This window comes from Delphinus delphis, chromosome 19, assembly GCF_949987515.2.
Source record: "Delphinus delphis chromosome 19, mDelDel1.2, whole genome shotgun sequence".
Classification (NCBI taxonomy): Eukaryota; Metazoa; Chordata; class Mammalia; order Artiodactyla; family Delphinidae; genus Delphinus; species Delphinus delphis.
In genome coordinates this window covers 29,921,776-29,940,665 of record NC_082701.1, presented here as the reverse complement: position 1 = coordinate 29,940,665, position 18,890 = coordinate 29,921,776, and the positions used below count along the sequence as shown (strand labels likewise).

At 37.7% G+C, this 18,890-nt stretch overlaps 2 protein-coding genes across 2 annotated transcripts in view; both read right to left on the bottom strand.

Annotated features, from left to right (window-relative positions):
• TRIM37 (tripartite motif containing 37) overlaps positions 1-14,242 on the bottom strand; it is a 155,867-nt gene extending 141,625 nt beyond the window's left edge. Inside the window, exons 1-3 of the mRNA XM_059997311.1 lie at positions 13,840-14,242; positions 11,986-12,087; positions 1,189-1,229 (exon numbers count right to left, since the gene is read on the bottom strand). Coding sequence (XP_059853294.1) covers positions 1,189-1,229; positions 11,986-12,087; positions 13,840-13,860 — 164 coding nt within the window. The 5' untranslated portion in view covers positions 13,861-14,242. The remainder of the gene's footprint in view (positions 1-1,188; positions 1,230-11,985; positions 12,088-13,839) is intronic.
• An 899-nt stretch (positions 14,243-15,141) lies between these two features.
• The window catches only part of SKA2 (spindle and kinetochore associated complex subunit 2), a 31,113-nt gene continuing 27,364 nt past the window's right edge, over positions 15,142-18,890 (bottom strand). The window contains 1 exon segment of the mRNA XM_059998209.1: positions 15,142-18,272. Within this exon segment, the coding sequence (XP_059854192.1) occupies positions 18,260-18,272 (13 nt within the window). The 3' untranslated portion in view covers positions 15,142-18,259.

Genomic DNA, 18,890 nt, shown 5'->3' with positions numbered 1-18,890 from the left:
CAAACTGAATTCTTAATTCCTTAGTCTAAAGCTATACTCTCCAAAATGACAGCCACTACTCATATGTGACTATTTAAATTAAAAATTCAAATTAGTTAAAAAAAAAAAAGAAAATTTCTTTACACAGTACACTAAGCTTACTTCAAGTGCTCTACTGCCACAGTTGACAGCAAGGCTATAGAAAATTTCCATCATACAGAAAGTTCTATTTGATACTGCTGATCTTCTTAAAAGTTAGTATGAAAAAAGTGAACAGTACATGAAGAAAAATGGGCAAAAGATATGAAGTAGTTTAAGAAAAAAAGAAATTATAAATGGCTAAAAATGGTTTAATAGATGCTCAGTTTCAATCATTTTTTTAAAAAGCAGATTAAAAACGAGATACCATTTTTCACTTAGCAGAATGACAAAAAAATAAATGACTGGTAATACCCAGTGTTGGCAAGAATGTGAGGAAGAAGCATTTTCAATATCTATTATTAGGAACATAAAATGGTAAAAAGACCTTTCCCTTCAATGCAATCTGGCATCATTTGAAATAACCAAAAATGGAAACAACCTATATGTGTCTCAATATAAGCATAAAAAAAAAAAAACAATGTATAATCTTACAGTGGATTATTATTCAAACACTGATTTTAAATGACATATATGTACATATGATCAATAAAGGCATCACCATATGTTACATGGAAAAAAAAGCAAAGCAAAATAATATTATATCATTTGTACTTTTTAAGAAAACATTTATATGCATACATCAGTACATATATAGAAGAATGTCTAGAAGAACAGGTATCCAAACCTAACACTAACAATTTCTTCTGAAAGTTAAATCATGAAAATATCAAGTCAGGTATCAGAATCAGAAACCTTTTTATTACTATCTGGATTTTTTTTTAACAGAAACTTTATTTTTTTTTTTAGTTACAAAAGGTAAGTTAAGAAGTTACACAATGATTTTCCAAAAGAAAGTAAACAATGTAATGTGTTCTACATAATTCTAAGTCAGGTAAATTAGTCTGCATTTCTTTATCGAGATAGATTGCTTATTTTCTTTTCAACTGTATTTGCAAGGAGTAGAAATGTGGCAGGTTGCAGAAAGAATGTTATGAGTATTAGGACACACGCTGACCCCATCACCTTACTACTTTCCAAATTCACAAATAATCATAGTAAAACACTTACCGGCAATGAGGACATTGAGCTCTCTGCTCTGTCAGCCAGCGCTAAGGAGGCAAAAAAATTAGATTTTGATTGCAGATAACACCATTAATTTGTACATACTGAAACCTTACATACCAAATTTAATGAGTTTAACTCTCTAGTGCCTGCATTAATTATAGGGATACATATAGAATAGCAAGCAATCTGTCTCATTATCATCGCGACAGGAATAAATTTTCAAAGGCACAGAACTCATTCCAAAATAATTACTAGGAAGCTATTCTCTCACAGGGAAGAAAGTGATCCTAGGACTCTGGATCTCACAGGGAAGGTGTGAATAATCTTCACAAAAATAATAATGATATTGTTACTACCCCCCCCAAAATAAGCCACTATGATGATTTTCTTCTAACTAACCCACCACCATAAAATCTCTGAGGAATTTTAAGGTACTACTAAATTCCTTTTTGAAAAGCAATCTAATTGTAAGGTATATACATTATGGCTATATAAATTAGACAGAAAAACATAAATAAGCAATACAGCAAAACTTTGTCTTAAAAGAGTTCTACAGTTCAGTCATTTAAACATCTATATAACCTGGTTTCCTCGTAATTATAAAAAGTTTTACAAGAGAATAATATCTCTACTAAACCTCAAATTCTATTAATTTAACCATTTTAGTTATTATTGGATAGGGAGCAGTTTTACACCATATACAAAGGAGATGCTAATACCTTTCCAAAAACAATAGCTCCATGGTTAAATATTTTGTTTTAATTGTCTGGTAAACAGGTTTTGAGGTAAATAAATATATAATCCAATAGCTATGTACTCTCAATATCTGTTATTTCTGTTTATCCCTTCCTATTTCTATGAAAGAACCTAAGCTTTTACCTAAAGTCAAATAATTAACTCAGAAATAAAATTCCCAAGGAATCCTTAAAGAACAATAGAAGATTAAATAGGGGGAAGTGTACTTCATACCACAGAAAATAAAGCTGTAAGAAAAAAAATAGATGGGAAAGGATTCCATTAACAACCCTGAACATCATTTCTTTGGTCCCTGAGCAAAACAAGATTTAGGTCAGGTTTCTTTCCCTCAAACAATGCTCTGCTAAAGTCATAGCACTCCTCCAGAACTGGTCTCAGCCCACACCTCTCTAGCCTCATCTTCTACCTCACCCTAGGGGATCCAGCAAGATTAAGTCTTTAAATATGTTTCCCCTCTCTGCCCAGGATATTCAACAACTCTCTTTAACTAGATTATTCCGGCTCATCCTTTAGATTTCAGATTACATGTCACTTCCTCCAGAAAACTCCCTGACTGACTATAGACTATTTAAATACCACTGTCATGCTTTACCACAGTAACCTGTACTTCCCCTTTCATTGTACCTATAACACTTGGTATACTGACTTGTTTGTCTCCCCTGCCCTACTAAAGTAAAAGCCCTATAAAGGTTGGGACCATGGTAAGGAATGACACAGTCTATATTTTTTATTATGCCCCTCCCTTCCAGTCAAAACAGGCTTATTGCTATAATATATACCACTCTTGGCATCCTATTTGTGTATTTGCTTATACTGTCCCTCTAGCCACGTGCTGTCCCATGGGAATGTCCACTGATTATGTCCATAATACTTTCCTGCCTATCCCAGGCTAGTGATCTTTCCCTTCTCTTATTATTTGTGGCATTTTTACCTTATATTCTATAATCTAATTTAATCACAAAACAAATATGGCAATTTTAATACTTTGAGGAAAAACAATGTTTCTACCAAACCAAAACCAAAGGTAAGAACCACTGATACAATATTAGTACTCAAATAATATTAAAGAAACATCTTTGTAGCAATTCCCTCACATTCAATTTAAGAATTAATTTCTCGGGCTTCCCTGGGTGGTGCAGTGGTTAAGAATCTGCCTGCCAGTGCAGGGGACACAGGTTCTAGCCCTGGTCTGGGAAGATCCCACATGCTGCGGGGCAACTAAGCCCATGCGCCACAACTACTGAGCCTGCACTCTAGAGCCCGCAAGCCACAACTACTGAAGCCCGCGCACCTAGAGCCCGTGCTCCGCAACAAGAGAAGCCACTGCAGTGAGAAGCCCACGCACAGCAACAAAGAGTAGCCCCCGCTCGCTGCAACTAGAGAAAGCCCGCACGCAGCAAAGAAGACCCAACACAGCCAAAAATAAATAAATAAATAAAATTTAAAAAACAAGAATTAATTTCTCTCCTTCATTAAATGGAAGAATCACAAGCTTGAGACATTATTCAAACCTGAGTCTTATTCCTAGCTCTGGCACTTACTATGCGACACCAGACACGTGACTGATCTCAAATTTCCTCATATGCAACAAGAGAATCAGCATTCCTACTCTGCAAAGCTGTTTAAGGGAAATCCTCAACAAAAACCTAGCAAACCAAATTCACAAAGAGTATACACCTTGACCAGGTGGGATTTATTCCTGGGATACAAGGATAGTTCAACCTACAAAAATCATTCAATATAATACATCACATTAAGAAATATAATAATATATTATAATATATTAATATATCAATTATATCAATATATCGATTATATCAATTTTATAATATATCAATTATAATATATCAATATATCAATTATATCAATATATCAATTATATCAATTATATATATTATATATATAATATAATTGATATATCAATTATATATATCTATATATAGATATATATATCAATTAAATTGATATATCAATTATATATATCAATATATCAATATATCAATTATATCAATTATAATATATAATATATATATAATTATCTATATCTATATATAATATATATAATTTTATATATATTATATATATATCAATTATATCAATTATGTATATCAATATATCAATCATACCAATATAATATATCAATTATATCAATTATATTATATATAATATATATAATATAACTGATATATCAATATATATATCAATATATATTGATATATTATATCAATTAAATTGATATAATGTATCAATATATATTAATATATCAATATCAATTTATATATATCAATTATAATATATCTATATATATTATATATAATTATATATATTATATATATCAATTATAATATATCAATATAATAATCACATTAAGAAAATGAAGGAAAAACCCACATGATCATCTCAATGGATACAGAAAAGGCATCTGACAAAATCTAATATCCTTTCATAATAAAAACACTCAGACTTCCCTGGTGGCGCAGTGGTTGAGAGTCCGCCTGCTGATGCAGGGCGCACAGGTTCGTGCCCCTGTCCGGGAAGATCCCACATGCCGCAGAGCGGCTAGGCCCGTGAGCCATGGCCGCTGAGCCTGCACTCCGCAACAGGAGAGGTCACAACAGTGAGAGGCCCACGTACCACGAAAAAAAAAAAAAAAAAAAAAACACTCAAGAGGGCTTCCCTGGTGGCGCAGTGGTTGAGAGTCCTCCTGCCGATGCAGGGGACACGGGTTTGTGCCCCGGTCCGGGAAGATCCCACATGCCGCGGAGTGTCTGGGCCCGTGAGCCATGGCCGCTGAACCTGCGTGTCCGGAGCCTGTGCTCCGCAACGGTAGAGGCCACACCAGTGAGAGGCCCGCGTACCACAAAAAAACCAAAAACAAACAAACAAAGAAACACTCAAGAAACAGGAAAAGAAGGAAACTTCCTCAACTTGATAAAAGTTCATACATAAAAAACCCACAGCAAACATCATACTCAATGGTGAAAGACTGGAAACTTGTCACAAAGTTAGAGGGCTCATATTTCCTGATTTCAAAGTTTACTACGAAGCTACAGTAAATTAAAAGTTTGGTACTGGCATAAGGACAATGAAATAGAATAGACAGCCCAGAAATAAACAGAAAGGGACAAATAGTCTATGATTCCATTTATACGAGGTAGTCAAATTCATAAAGAAGGAACAGTGGTTACCAGGGGTTGGGGGAGGGTAATGGACCAAAGTAATAAAACTACACATCCTTGTCTTTTTCCTGATCTTAAGGGGGAAGTATGTACTACTACATACCTATAAGAATGGCTAAAATTCAAGACTGAACATACCAATACCAAGTGTTGGCATTAACATGGAAGAATGGGAACTCTCATACACTGCTGTTGAGAATGTAAAATGATTCAATTATTTTAGAAAACAGTTTGACAATTTGTTAAGCAGTTAAACATACACCTACGATATGATATAGCCATTCCACTCCTATTTACCCAAGAGAAATGAAAGCTTAAGTCCATTGAAAGACTTGTATACAAACATTCATAGCAGTTTTCTTCGTAAATGCCCAAAACTAGAAGCAACCTGTATGTCCATCAGCAAGTGAATGGATAAACAAATTACGGCATATGCATACAACGGAATGCTACTATGCAGCAATAAAAAGAAATACTATTTTTTAATTTTATTTATTTTTTTATATAGCAGGTTCTTATTAGTTATCTATTTTATACATATTGGTATGTGTACGTCAATCCCAATCTCCCAATTTATCCCATCACCACCCCCACCTCCCCCTGCCACTTTCCCCCCTTGGCATCCATACACTTGTTCTCTATGTCTGTATCTCTATTTCTGCCCTGCAAACCGGTTCATCTGTACCATTTTAAAAAGGAATACTATTGATACAACAACATAGATGAATCTCAAAATAATTTTGCTGAGAGAAAAAAGCCAGACCCTTAAGAGTACATACTATAAGATTCCATTTGTATAAAATTCTAGAAAATGCAAACTTATTTATAGTGATAGAAAGCAGATCACTGGTTGCTTGAGAACAAGACAAGAGGAGGCAGGGACTACCAAGAGGCACAAAGAAACTTCTGTGGATTAGAGATATGTTCATTATCTTGACTGTAGGGATGGTTTTTCAAGTGTATACATTTGTCAAAACTTATCAAACTGTGTACTTTAAATACGTGCAGTTTATTGTATGTCAAATATACCTAATTTTAAAAGGTTGAAAAATTAAGAACAAAGTCAATAATTATTGGCAAATTGCTACCAATGTTAAAAATCAAGAGGGGGTAAGAAAAAACTGGATGAGAAAGATGTGGCAAAATAACGGGAAAAAATACAAAAGAGCAACAGGTATTGAGAGAAAATCAGCTGAGTACAGCTAGATAAATGAAGACCTGGCCTGAAAACACAGCCAATGTTCCTGCTTTTGGGTATGCCTGTGGAGGCATCAGGGAGTCGTGGGTAGAGTGCTGGCCTGGGGATAAGTTTAGTCTTGGTCTGTCACCAACTACTACGTGACTTTGGACAAGTCTATTCATGCGTCTGGGCCTTAGTTTGTTAAAATAACACAAGTATCTGGACTGCCAAAGATAGTTCAATTTCTGTGGACAAATGAACAGAGATGAGATGGAAGAGAAGGGAAAGCATTCAAATAAACAATATTACAATATGATTGTGTGGAGTGCTCAGCGTCTCAAGGACTTTGCTCCTGTAATTACCCCTCCTCTCTCCAATTATTCTCGACTGGTTCAGTCCCAGGAAGGTATAAACCTTCTCCTAAAAGATGACTCTCAACATCCCCCTTCAACCCATTACCTTGTTTCTCCCCTTTACAACAAGATTCTGTGACAGTTCTTATACTTGCTGTCTCATTCTCCTCCCACTCTCTGACATCAAGTTTTTGCCCCCACTGTTCCACTGAAACTACTTATCGGGGTCACCAATAACCTACATATTCTCAAATCCAAGGGATTTCCCTGGTGGTCCAGTAGTTAAGACACTGCACTTCCTGGTCACGGAACTAAGATCCCGCGTGCTGCGCAGTGCAGCCAAAAAAAAAAAAAAAGAAAGAAAAAATCAGATCCAATGGTCAATTCCCAGGCTAGAACCATATGACACAGCTAAACTACTCTCTTTTTTTTTTTAGTTTTTTATTTTATTTATTTATTTATTTTTGGCTGTGTTGGGTCTTCGTTGCTGTGTGTGGGCTTTCTCTAGCTGCAGCAAGCGGAGGCTACTCTTTGTTGTGGTACACGAGCTTCTCATTGTGGTGGCTTCTCTTGTTGAGGACTCTAGGCACGCAGGCTTCAGTAGTTGTGGCACGCAGGCTCAGTAGTTGTGGCTCACGGGCTCTAGAGCACAGGCTTAGTAGTTGTGGCACACAGGCTTAGTTGCTCCACGGCATGTGGGATCTTCGTGGGCCAGGGATCGAACCCGTGTCCCCTGCATAGGCAGGCAGATTCTTAACCACTATGCCACCAGGGAAGCCCTAAACTACTCCTTTTTGAAACATGTTTTTCAGTTGAATTCTGTGATGCCTCACTACTCCTGGCTCCTTCTTATTATCCTGCTGAATCCTTCTCCTAACATCTAAACACTGAGTGACCCAGAGTTCAGACCTAAAAATGTCTTCCCACAGGAGGTAATCTGGTGGTCTGATCTAGTCCCCTGCCTTTAAATACTATCTATATGCTAATTATTCAATCTCTCTAACGTCCCCTTCCTCAAATCCAGGTTCATTCCCCTTCCTCAAATCCAGGTTCATATTTCCAACTGTCAACCTCTCCAATTAGATGTATAATAAACATCTCAAACTTTACATATTAAAATAAAAAAACTTTATACATTAAAAGGGTGAATTTTATGTTATGTGAATTATATCTAAATTTTTTTAAGATTTTAAAAATTACAAGTATTGTAATAAAGTGAACTAGTCCAAAATTTTGAACTGGAGTATCACAGAGTCACAAATTGGTTTTTTGTTTCTTTTTTTTTTTTAAACAAAGAACTATATTTAATCATACCGCGGGCTTCCCTGGTGGCACAGTGGTTAAGAATCAGCCTGCCAATGCAGGGGACATGGGTTTGAGCCCTGGTCCAGCAAGATCCAACATGCTGCGGAGCAACTAAACCCATGTGCCACAACTACCGAGCCCGCAAGCCACTACTGAAGCCCTCGTGCCTACAGCCTGTACTCCTCAACAAGAGAAGTCACCACAATGAGAAGCCAGCGCACCACAACAAAGAGTAGCCCCCAATCACCACAACTAAAGAAAGCCCACGTGCAGCAACGAAGACCCAACGCAGCCAATGATAAATTAATTAATAAAAAATCATATTGCTCTCACTAGCAAAAACAATGGTTTTCTGTAGTTACTACGTAAAATGTAATTTAAAAGTAAAAAAAAAAAAACACTTTTACATCTATAACCTACCCAAATCTGTTCTTCCCTCAGTTTTTTCTATTTCAGAATGGGAAACCATTAATTCACCCAGATGCTGTAAAAAACTTTCCTCACATCCCATCTGTATGAAAATCCATTGATTCTACCTTCAAAACATACCCAGAATTGCCCTATTTTTCACCACCTTCACTGTTACCATTCTGGTCTAAACTACCATTCATCTTTAAAGCACATCCTAACTGCTCTCTTCACTCTCTCCCCATCTGCCTAACAGTCCACTTTCCACACAGTAGCCAGAGTGATAGCTTTCAAAACATTAATTACTTCAAATCACTCAAAAGCTTTCAATAGCTAGCAGCACACTTAAAATAAAATCCAAGGTCTTGACCAAGGCCTCTAGCTACATCTTCAAACTCATTTCCTTTCCCTCTCTCCCTCTGTCCACTTTGCTCTAAACACACTGCTTCTTTGGTATTTCTCAACACACTAAACATATTTCTTTCTCACGGTGTTTGCCCCTTTTGATTTCTGTGCCTGGGACTTTCTTTCCCTACATATTCCCATCACTCTCATCCTGGTCTCTGCTCAAATGCCATCTACTCAGAGAGACCTTCCCAGATTACTCTAACTAAAATAGCTACCAACCTGCCAGTTACCTCTCAAAGTCCCTACTCTATACCCTAAGCCAGTTTCATTTTTCTTTATGCTATGAAGAATATCTAACATATAGCCATTTACTTTTTTGCCTATATCCCAACTAGAAAACAAGTCAATTCCTTGAGAAGTCAGTGCCTAACTCCAAGTCCACAATTAATATTTGTTCAATGAATGAACAAATGAATGGTGAATTCAGGAACCAGAACAACTCTGAAAAAGGAAGGTTAGAACCATATTATTCAGACAGTCTGAATATAAGGCTAATGTTCTTGGACTTTATCCTTCAGGCAATAAATCTCTGAGGCTTCTGGGAGGGAAAAAGAATGACATTACTGGAAAATATCAATATGGCAGCAGGATACAAAATGGACGAGAGAAGAAAAGACTCAAGACAGAGAGATCAGTTAGATAGTAACTATAATTATCTAAGCATGAGGTAATAGATGTCTGTATTTCTCTATTAGGATGGTAATAATAAGAACAGAAAGGTAGGACAGATATAAATGACACTAGGAGATAACTGACAAGACAAAAATTATTGGTGTCAGAGGTTTCAAGTTTGATTAGTAGAAAAGAACAAACAAACAAAAAAATTCAAAAAGAGTCAATTTGAGAAAATAATAGGAAGAATTTGATCTAGAACAAAGTTCAAGATGCTGGAAGGACAATCAGATAAGACATTTATAGGTCAATGCTGAAGGAGTAGATTTAGGAGCCATGCACACAGATGATAGTTAAACCTGCAACAGTAAATCAAATTTCTCAAAGTAGATAAAAATTTCCCAGAAACTTCATAATAGAGAATGCCAGCGCAATATTTAAGAAATAAATACTTGTAAGGAACAGGAGGTGGAAGAGGAAAAGTGAAGAAATGAAGAATCAATGAGTGGACTTCCCTGGCAGTCCAGTGGTTAAGACTTCGCCTTCCAATGCAGGGGGTGTGGGTTTGATCCCTGGTCCAGGAGTTAAGATCCCACATGCCTCAGGGCCAAAAAACCAAAACACATAAAACAGAAGCAATATTGTAACAAATTCAATAAAGACTTTAAAAATGGTCCACGTAAAAAAAAAAAAAAAAAACTTAACAAAAAAAAGAATCAGTGAGGTATAAGGTAATAACCAGAGATCATATGTATGCTGAACCTTCATCAAAAGAGCTGAGTCCAGATCTACTCTACCAGTAAATTAACTACAGTGATAGAGGCCAATTACTTAATTTCTCTAGCTTCATTCAGCTTTACCATTTATAAAACATAATGATATGTATGAGTTGCTATTTTTACAATAGAATAATACAACACCTTACAAATGGAGAGTACATTTTAGTTTTTTTTTTAAACAAGTGTCCACCATCAGCCTTTTTCTTTTTTTGTTGTTGTGGACCTTTTTTTTTTTTTAATTTTTATTTTTGGCTGCGTTGAGTCTTCATTGCTGCACACGTACCCCCCCTAGTTGCAGGGGGTAGGAGCCACTCTTCGCTACGGTGCGCAGGCTTCTCACTGCAGTGGCCTCTCCCGTTGCAGAACACGGGCTCCAAGCGTGCAGGCTTCAGTAGTTGTGGCTCGCGGGCTCTAGAGCACAGGCTCAGTATCTGTGGCGCAAGGGCTTCATTGCTCCATGGCATGTGGGATCATCCCGGACCAGGGCTCGAACCCGTGTCCCCTGCACTGGCAGGCGGATTCCTAACCACTGCGCCACCAGTGAAGTCCCGATGTGGGCCATTTTTAAAGTTTTTATTGAATTTGTTACAATATTACTTCTGTTTTATGTTTTGGTTTTTTGGTGGAGAGGCATGTGGGATCTTAGCTCCCCAACCAGGAATCGAACCTCCCACCCCCTGCATTGGAAGGTGAAGTCTTAACTACATTTTAGTTTCTAAATTACCTTTTAGCTTATCTCATTTAATGCCACAACCATCCTGTGAGACAGATCTTGTTATCCACATTCTATTGTTTGAGAAAACAATGCTAAGATCAAGTCTCTCAGCTTATGAGTGGGAGAACCAGCATGGTATGTAACTTAGGCCCTCTGTAGATGTGTAGTGTCAAAGAACACAGACTCTTGACCCAGGCTTCCTGGGTTCAAATCCAGCTCCATCATTTGCTAAATGTGTGACTGGAAGCAAATGATTTAAGTGTTACAGATATTACTCTTGACAAAGGGATATTTATCTTCCTCAGGCAGGAATAAGGAACCACAGAGAAATTTTGAGATGATGAGCATGTTAGATGACTTTGACTTTCTCAATAAAGGAAATAATCTACTAAGAGTCATGTGGGCCAGGCAGTTTTCAACTATGGCCTGCAGATGTGTGACTGAATCCCCACACACAACCAAAATAAGCTCTTCTGCTTTACATCTTAAGCTTCCTAATAATTTTGTTTCTGGGGTTCACCTACATTCAATTTTTAAAGCCATTGGATTATATTCATCTTTAAGGTCTCTTTTAACTATAAGATTATATGATTTTATTATGTGCCTTTTAACCCATTACTAGCTTTTTCTCTATCTTACCCATCAAACAAGTATAAACTCTCCCTCCTGAGTCTCACAGCACTTTGTGAGTGCCTCTTTAGGACACTGCACATTCTTCAATATAAACACAAAGACCGTTCTCTCAATTAGATTTAAGCTTCTGCAGGGCAGGCACTTCCATCACTTATCTTAGTATCCTCAACCCCAAACACAACGCAGGTAAGCACTTAGTAAGTACTTGTTAAATGTACAGTGATTTAATAATGTAAATATACTAAAGTTACACTGGGCTTTGGTTTCCAGACACTTCATGGCAATTATGACTTGATGATTATTCATCTCCATAGTACTAAACAATACACATTGATGGTCTCCCTATTAAGAAACAATCATTTAAGACATTTTTAAAAGGACATAAAATGTAAAATTAAAACAAGATAAAGAAAATGGTTTTTACAATACACCCTATATATACTAAATGTATGTAAAAAGAGATACAACTTACCCTGATACAGCTGAAACAACAAAGCTTGGAGCAATGAGGACACAGGCGTGCATCCCGCAATTTCTCCATACAAATGAAACATCGGAAAACATCAGCAATGCTCTGAAAATAATAGATATAAGGTTCACCAGATTACGCTACTGAATCATGACTAAAAGGCATGCTTGCAATAATTCACCTGACAATTACATTTATTTGGGGTTGATAACATCCCAGTTTTAACTATATTCCGTATCAGGACTTGGTTAGTCAAGGTCCAGGGTACCTCAGAACATCTCCTGGGAAAAAAATGCTTCCTTTTTTCTAAGCTTCACAGTGGTTCTAGTCTAAGAAAAGAATATGGAATGCAAACACAGACATGCACAAATATTTTCACGGAAACATCAATTATAATGGCAAGAATCTGGCTATAGCCCAAACGTCAAAATATTAAGTTACAGGAGTTAACATAGACTATGATAGTCACAGAAATATTTTTGAATTGTTTAATGATCAAAAAAAACCCTTATGATGTGTGACAGTAAGGAAAAAAAAGGCAAACTGTGACTGTATGAACACTATGAACTTGTGACTTTTTCTGCAATTTCCCCAAGGGGGATGCACTGCTTTTATAATTTAAGTATAAAAAGATACATTAATGGCAGCATACTTTGATCAAGAGAGAAACAATGTCATTCAGAATCCATAAATCTGAATTTCTGCTCTGAATTTCTGCCATGCTGCTGCAACCAACTAGCTACTTATTTGAGCCTGAAATTCTGTCCGTATGGAGAATTTTGGTGGTAGCTCTATGAAGGCTTTGGGAAGAAAAAAAATACGTAAACAGAAGAAGCAGTATTATCTTTGCCAGCCTCAGATGAATCCATTTAGGCAGTATCTGACAAGAAAACAGATATAATTAAATGTAGGTTATTATATATTTTAAGTTTATTTTTACAGTACTCACATTTATTTTTACTCCATTCCAGAGGAATTAAACTCTTCTAAAACCAAGGTAAGGTTACAAAACTTTTATAATACTTTTACATGAGGAATTAAGGAGAAAATTACTCACGAGTCTAACCATGACTCTGCAGGACTAGAAAGAATCTGTGAGATGCAGACGTTGGGGGATGGGGGGTACGGCGGGGGAAAATACGACCATTGGATGAACTAGTTTCAAGTGGAGTGCCCAGGTAATATAGCTGTTCCTTATCAACGATTTAGTATTTTAGTAATTGCAAGGTTCAAGTCTTGACAATTATTATTATTATACAATTATGTCCAATAAGCAATCATTTTTAAGTTCCTAGCATTAACGTAAATACCCCAAACGTTTGAAATCATCGTTTACAAGAGTCATATATAAAAAGAATAGGTTGCTCTGGAAAACTACAGTCAAACAGGATAGTAAAATTATATCCTCAATCAACCTAGGAAGGGCAGATGTCTACAAAATGTACCGCTGGGAGGGAATGATTATCCATTCGGAGGGAGATTTGGATCCGCGCAAAAACTCGTAAGAACTGGTGGCGAGTCGCAGCGCACGTCCGTCTAAAGAATCTGCAGTTCTGCTCTGCACAGGCTGTAGTTTGCAGAAACCCTGTGGGGATGAGTACCCGTGCCAAGACATCCTGAAAACGCCAGGATACGCACCACCTGACTGCGGGTCAGAGCACAGGGCAGCCGGAGGGCTGCAAAACGAGCACGGCGTCCTCTGCACTGGGCCAGCCCCCTCCACAAAGGCAGCGGCGGGGTGGGGGGACTAGGGCAAGACGTCCTACGAGAGGGTGGACTAAGGCAAAGCGCCTCGAATAAAGAACGCTCAGCGGGTGGCGAGGGAGACTAAGCACCACCTTCCTCAAGCCCCCTCACCTCCACGCTCTGTTCATCCATTGCCTCCGGCTCTCGGCGGGGCGCTCGGCGACCCGCGGAGTCCGTGGTCTGACCTGTTAGGCGCCGGCCTGAGGTCACCAAGTCAAATCGCCGCGGAGAACAGCCGGGCGCCTACATCAGGGGTCTCCGACCACCGCCCCACCTGCGTGCCCCATCGCTTCAGGCTCGGCGCCAGCTACCCACACTTCGCCATTTTTATCCGCGCGCCAGCCCTAGGGCGCAGTGGGAGGGTGAGCGGTAGCCACAAGCTTCTTTCCTCCCGGCTGAGCGGCCCGCCAGCGACCGAGCAGGAGCCTTGCCCACGTGACGCGGGCGCGCGCCTATCAAACCGCAGCTGAAACCCGGCGGCGCTGGTCTTCCGCGACTCAGTTGCCGCTGGGAATTCGCAAACACCAACGGTAACCACGGTAGCGGAAGGTGCGCTGCGAGAAAAGGCGCGGCCCGCGTGCACGCATGCGCGCAGGCCGCAGCGCTAAGGGAGCGGACCAGCGGCGGGCGCCTAGTTCCCGCGGTGCAGGGGAGCACACGAGATTTGGCCGCTGGCTGCTGCAGAGTTGCGTGCCTTCGGCCCGTGTTAGCGCAGGCGGAGGAGGGCGCGGCGCTTGACCGCGCCCCGTTTCCCTCAGGGGAGGGGCGGCGCTCTACCCGTCTCAAACTTTCGCGCGCCAAAGGCTGGAGCCACCTGGAGGGTTTGTGGGAAATGCAGACTCCGGAGCAACACCCCTAGGTATTCGGACTCCGTGATTCTAGGGTGGGGCTCCACGAAATCGTTTTCAACAAATTCTCTCGGTGATTTGGCTGCAGGTGGCTTGTGGTCCGCACCTTGAGAAACTGTGGTGCAGAGGATTCGTGGCTAGTGCTGCTTTCTCGGGGAGCAAGCCCAGATTCTCAGGTTTTTAAGACTTCCGCCCCACGTACGGAAGCAAAGCTCCAGATTGTGAAGCTTAGAGCGGTAATTTCAGAGTCGGGAGTGGGAGGACGGGACCACGGACGGTGTAGACGTCAGACCCACACCCAACCACACTCGCCCTGCATTGCTTGGGGCTCGAGGTGAGCTATCGCCCTGAGACTGTGGAAAGTGCAAGAGTATCAGCTGTATTCAGCTTTCCCATATTGGCGTCTGCTTTCTACAGTTTTCTAGCGTAAGAAATGTTTAAAGATTGCAGAAATTGAAGGTGTGAGGCAAAGGATGTACATCAAATTCTTGAGTTTAATTTTTCCTTTCCAGTTTATTGCAAACAACTGTTACACTTAACGGAAAGTGAATGCACCTGAAAAGAATCAACAATTATCTAGGAAGAATTTCTTAAATATCAAAGCATTTGGACTTTCTTATAAGTAGTGGGCATAACAATTTTTTTAACTCCATGAGCCATGTACAAAGATATAATTTAGGAATATTGTGCCTGAAAAAATTCTTTCAGCAAAAATTATTTATGGTCTTGGAACTACATAGAGGTGACAGTTGCACATCTTTTATACTAAAATGCCCTCAGTTGTACATTTTAATAATGGCAAATGGTTAATTTTATGGTATGTGAATTTTACCCCAATTTAAAAAGTTACTTGGGAAACACGGTACTATACTACTTGGGACTCAAAGGGTAATGAGAAGTGGTCTTTGCAACCCAGCATAGCAGAAAGCAAATAGGTAAAATTACAATGTATGATAAATATTAAAATAGGTTCTTGTACTAATAGATATATTTGCCCAAGAGCCCCAAAATGTTTAAAGATTTATTGCCATAGTTCATAACAGTGGAAAATTAGAAAACCCGTACAACTAATTAGGGGTCATTGCTTGCAAGCACTGTCAGATTCTGGCTAACTAAGCAAAAAAGGAATTTAGTTGGCAGGATGCTAAACTGCTGTGTGTCGTTGAGAAACCTGTCATGTGCTCTATTAGAATTCCTTAAGGAAAGGCTGACCTTGCCATCCTCCTTTACCCACCCTCCAAATCTCCTAATTTGTGTATTATACAGCTTAAACGCCTATAAAAGAGGCACTGGTAAAAATTATGGTAAATTTATATATACAGCTGTTCAAAAGAATGATATGAAGATACCAAAAATATTTTTAAGATAAAAAAAGGGTGCAGCTGCAGTACAGTATATAGTATCAGCCTATTTTTGTTTAAAATGTTTTTTAATTTGTATACATGTAGAAACATCTAAAAAGTTGCAGTTATTTGGGAGAATAAGCATACTTATATTTTTTTAATTTCTTAAAATTAAAGTTGTGTTTAAAATACAACCTAATTAAAATTAATTTGTATCACAACTTAAGACATAAAAACACTAGTAGTCACATAGGAGAAAACAATTATCCAGATGAGAAATAAAAAAGGTCTAAATTAGGTAGTAAGAGTGAAGGTAAAGTGAAGGTTGGATACAACAAACATTTCAAAGAATTATAGATTTCAAAGAATTATAGATTATAGAATTATAGATTTTATTAACTAAGAAGATAAAGGGATGCAAACTTTAATGCCAGCTAACAGAATAGTTGCTGTTAACAAAATAAGAAAATCTGTTAAGTATTCTGGACATGTTCAATTTGAATATTCAGGTAGAGGTTTTTATTGGAAATTTGGATCTAGGTCTAGTGAAATAAGTTATACTTGGGAATCATTCCCCAAAAGGGCAATAAATGAACCTTGGGAAATAAATGAATATATAAACAAGAGCAATTTTAAGAGGGATGAGGGGAAGAACCAACATTTAGAAGGTAACTTGTGAAGGAAGTCATAGAGGAAAAACAGTACAATCTAGTTTTTTTTCTGATTGAAAGCAAAACCCTGTAACACCAGTAACTTGTTAAGACCTCTTCATGATAACCACCATTTTTCAATATCACCATCACCATCACATCCCAGAGCCATACCATGACAGGAACTTCCTCAATATTCATTGCCTGAGTACTGAAGAAAAATAGTATCTGTTACTAAGGTGTGACTTATTTATCTGTAATTTAAAAGGGGGGGGGTTACTTTCTGTTCTCCAGATATTCAGAAGAGACAAGACAATTTTAACTGAAGCTACTCTTCCAACCCTGTCTGTCAGCTATTATAAGTTTGTTAATAACATAACAGAAAAAATTCTTTTAAAATTACATTAAAGTATAATTCTATAACCTGTAAAACTAACATTTGATACACTTTTCCTAATCTTTCAATGCCTTGTTTTTATGACATATATAGAAATATTTATTGAAGGACTACTAAATATCAAACGCTAATACTTTACCATCTTATTGTGCTTCCAGCCATCCTGACACACACAAGTCAAGTGGTTTGCTCAGGGTCATACAGCTAGAATTTAAAACCTGTGTTTACATATCCGGTATGAGTCCAAAGCCCAATCTTGACGACAAAGCTACAATATCTGCTTCTCCTCTTACCTATTTAGCATAGCTTTAACATTTCCCAGAACATTAACAGTAATAATTTACTGGCAACCTGACCTTCTGTTGTATAGATATACCATGATTTACTTTCATATTTACTTGCCATTAGTTTTTTTCTTTTTTTTAATAGGGAAGTTGACACGCGCGCGCGCACACACAAAACAAACTGGCAAGTAGCGGTTGTCAGTGATCCTCTCATTTCAGTTTCTTAGCTTTCATATACAGTAGAATGAACAATTACAGTAATATAGACCAGAGGAGAACAAAGGTAGTATTGAAGTATAACAGGGACAATCTAAAACAGCGTTTGAAAGCAGAGCTCATGCTGCTCAACATTAGCAGGAAGAAGGAATAGGACAAAAATAAAAGTGAGGCTGTCACAGAAAAGCCAGCTTATTACTAAGTTAGGTTTTATGGGAGACTGTTAAGTCACACATTAGCAGTCTCACAAATAATGTGACCACATCTGCAATCAGAATTTTCAATAATAAAATTATATACATATATATAACATAATACAAATTTTTTTTCTATCCTTTAATTTCCAAAGCATGTTCATTCACATTTGACTGACTGGTGGTACATAATTTTCTTTTACAATAGGCCAGGACATCTGTGTTATCCTGATTATACAAAAACAGATACAAAATGGTGTTGAGACTTGCCTGAAATTACAAGACTAAGTGTATACGCATATATATTTTTAAATCTCTTTATTTCCATTCCATCCCTTTGGCTGAACATTATGAGTACAGTATCTGCCCTTCGTCTTGTATTCCCCTCTCTCGTGGAAGGCATCACTATCCAGTAACCCAAGCCAAATCTCCTTTGTCATCCCCCCACCAACAGTAATCAAATGCTAACAAGACAGCTTCCTAAATCTCTCTGGAATTGATCTCTTCCCCATTAGAGTTCCCTTTTGCAAGTCCATTTCTTCATCATAAGTCTGACATGTGAGCTCTTAATTGCTCTGCCGCAGTTTTCTCTTCTTCAGTCAGTGGCAACAGCTACAAAACAAATGACAAAATCTTTATTTCAAAATCCCTTAAAACAACAAGGTCCTACTGTATACCACAGGGAACTATATTCAATATCCTGTGATAAATCAGGATGGAAAAGAATATGAAAAAGAATGTATATATGTATATAACTGAATCACTATGCTGAAGAGCAGAAATTAACACATTGTAAATCAACTATACTTCAATAAAATTTTTTTTAATTAAAAAAATCTTTAAACTGCTAAATTAATTTCTGCTTTGTTACACCAATAAATGTTTCCATAAGTTCATACTATGTATATAATCACAAATTTAGGAAGGCAAGGAAAAAGTACATATTGGCTATCTATATACAAGCTACTTTGATGTTTGAGTTTCCAAAGAACTTGCAATTAAATTGAAGAAACAAGACCAAGAAATCAAACAATTTAAGGACAGTAATTTAACAGAACCAAGGAAGTCACATTTGAACAGCATATTCTAAAAGTACTTTGAAAAAGAAGTGGGAACAAAAATAGTCTGGAAGTTTCTTCAGAAGTAGAGATTTGGGTTAAATTTTGAAGGATAATTAAGATGCTTTTATCTGCAAGTAATAGAGACATTTGAAAATGGATAAATAAGAAA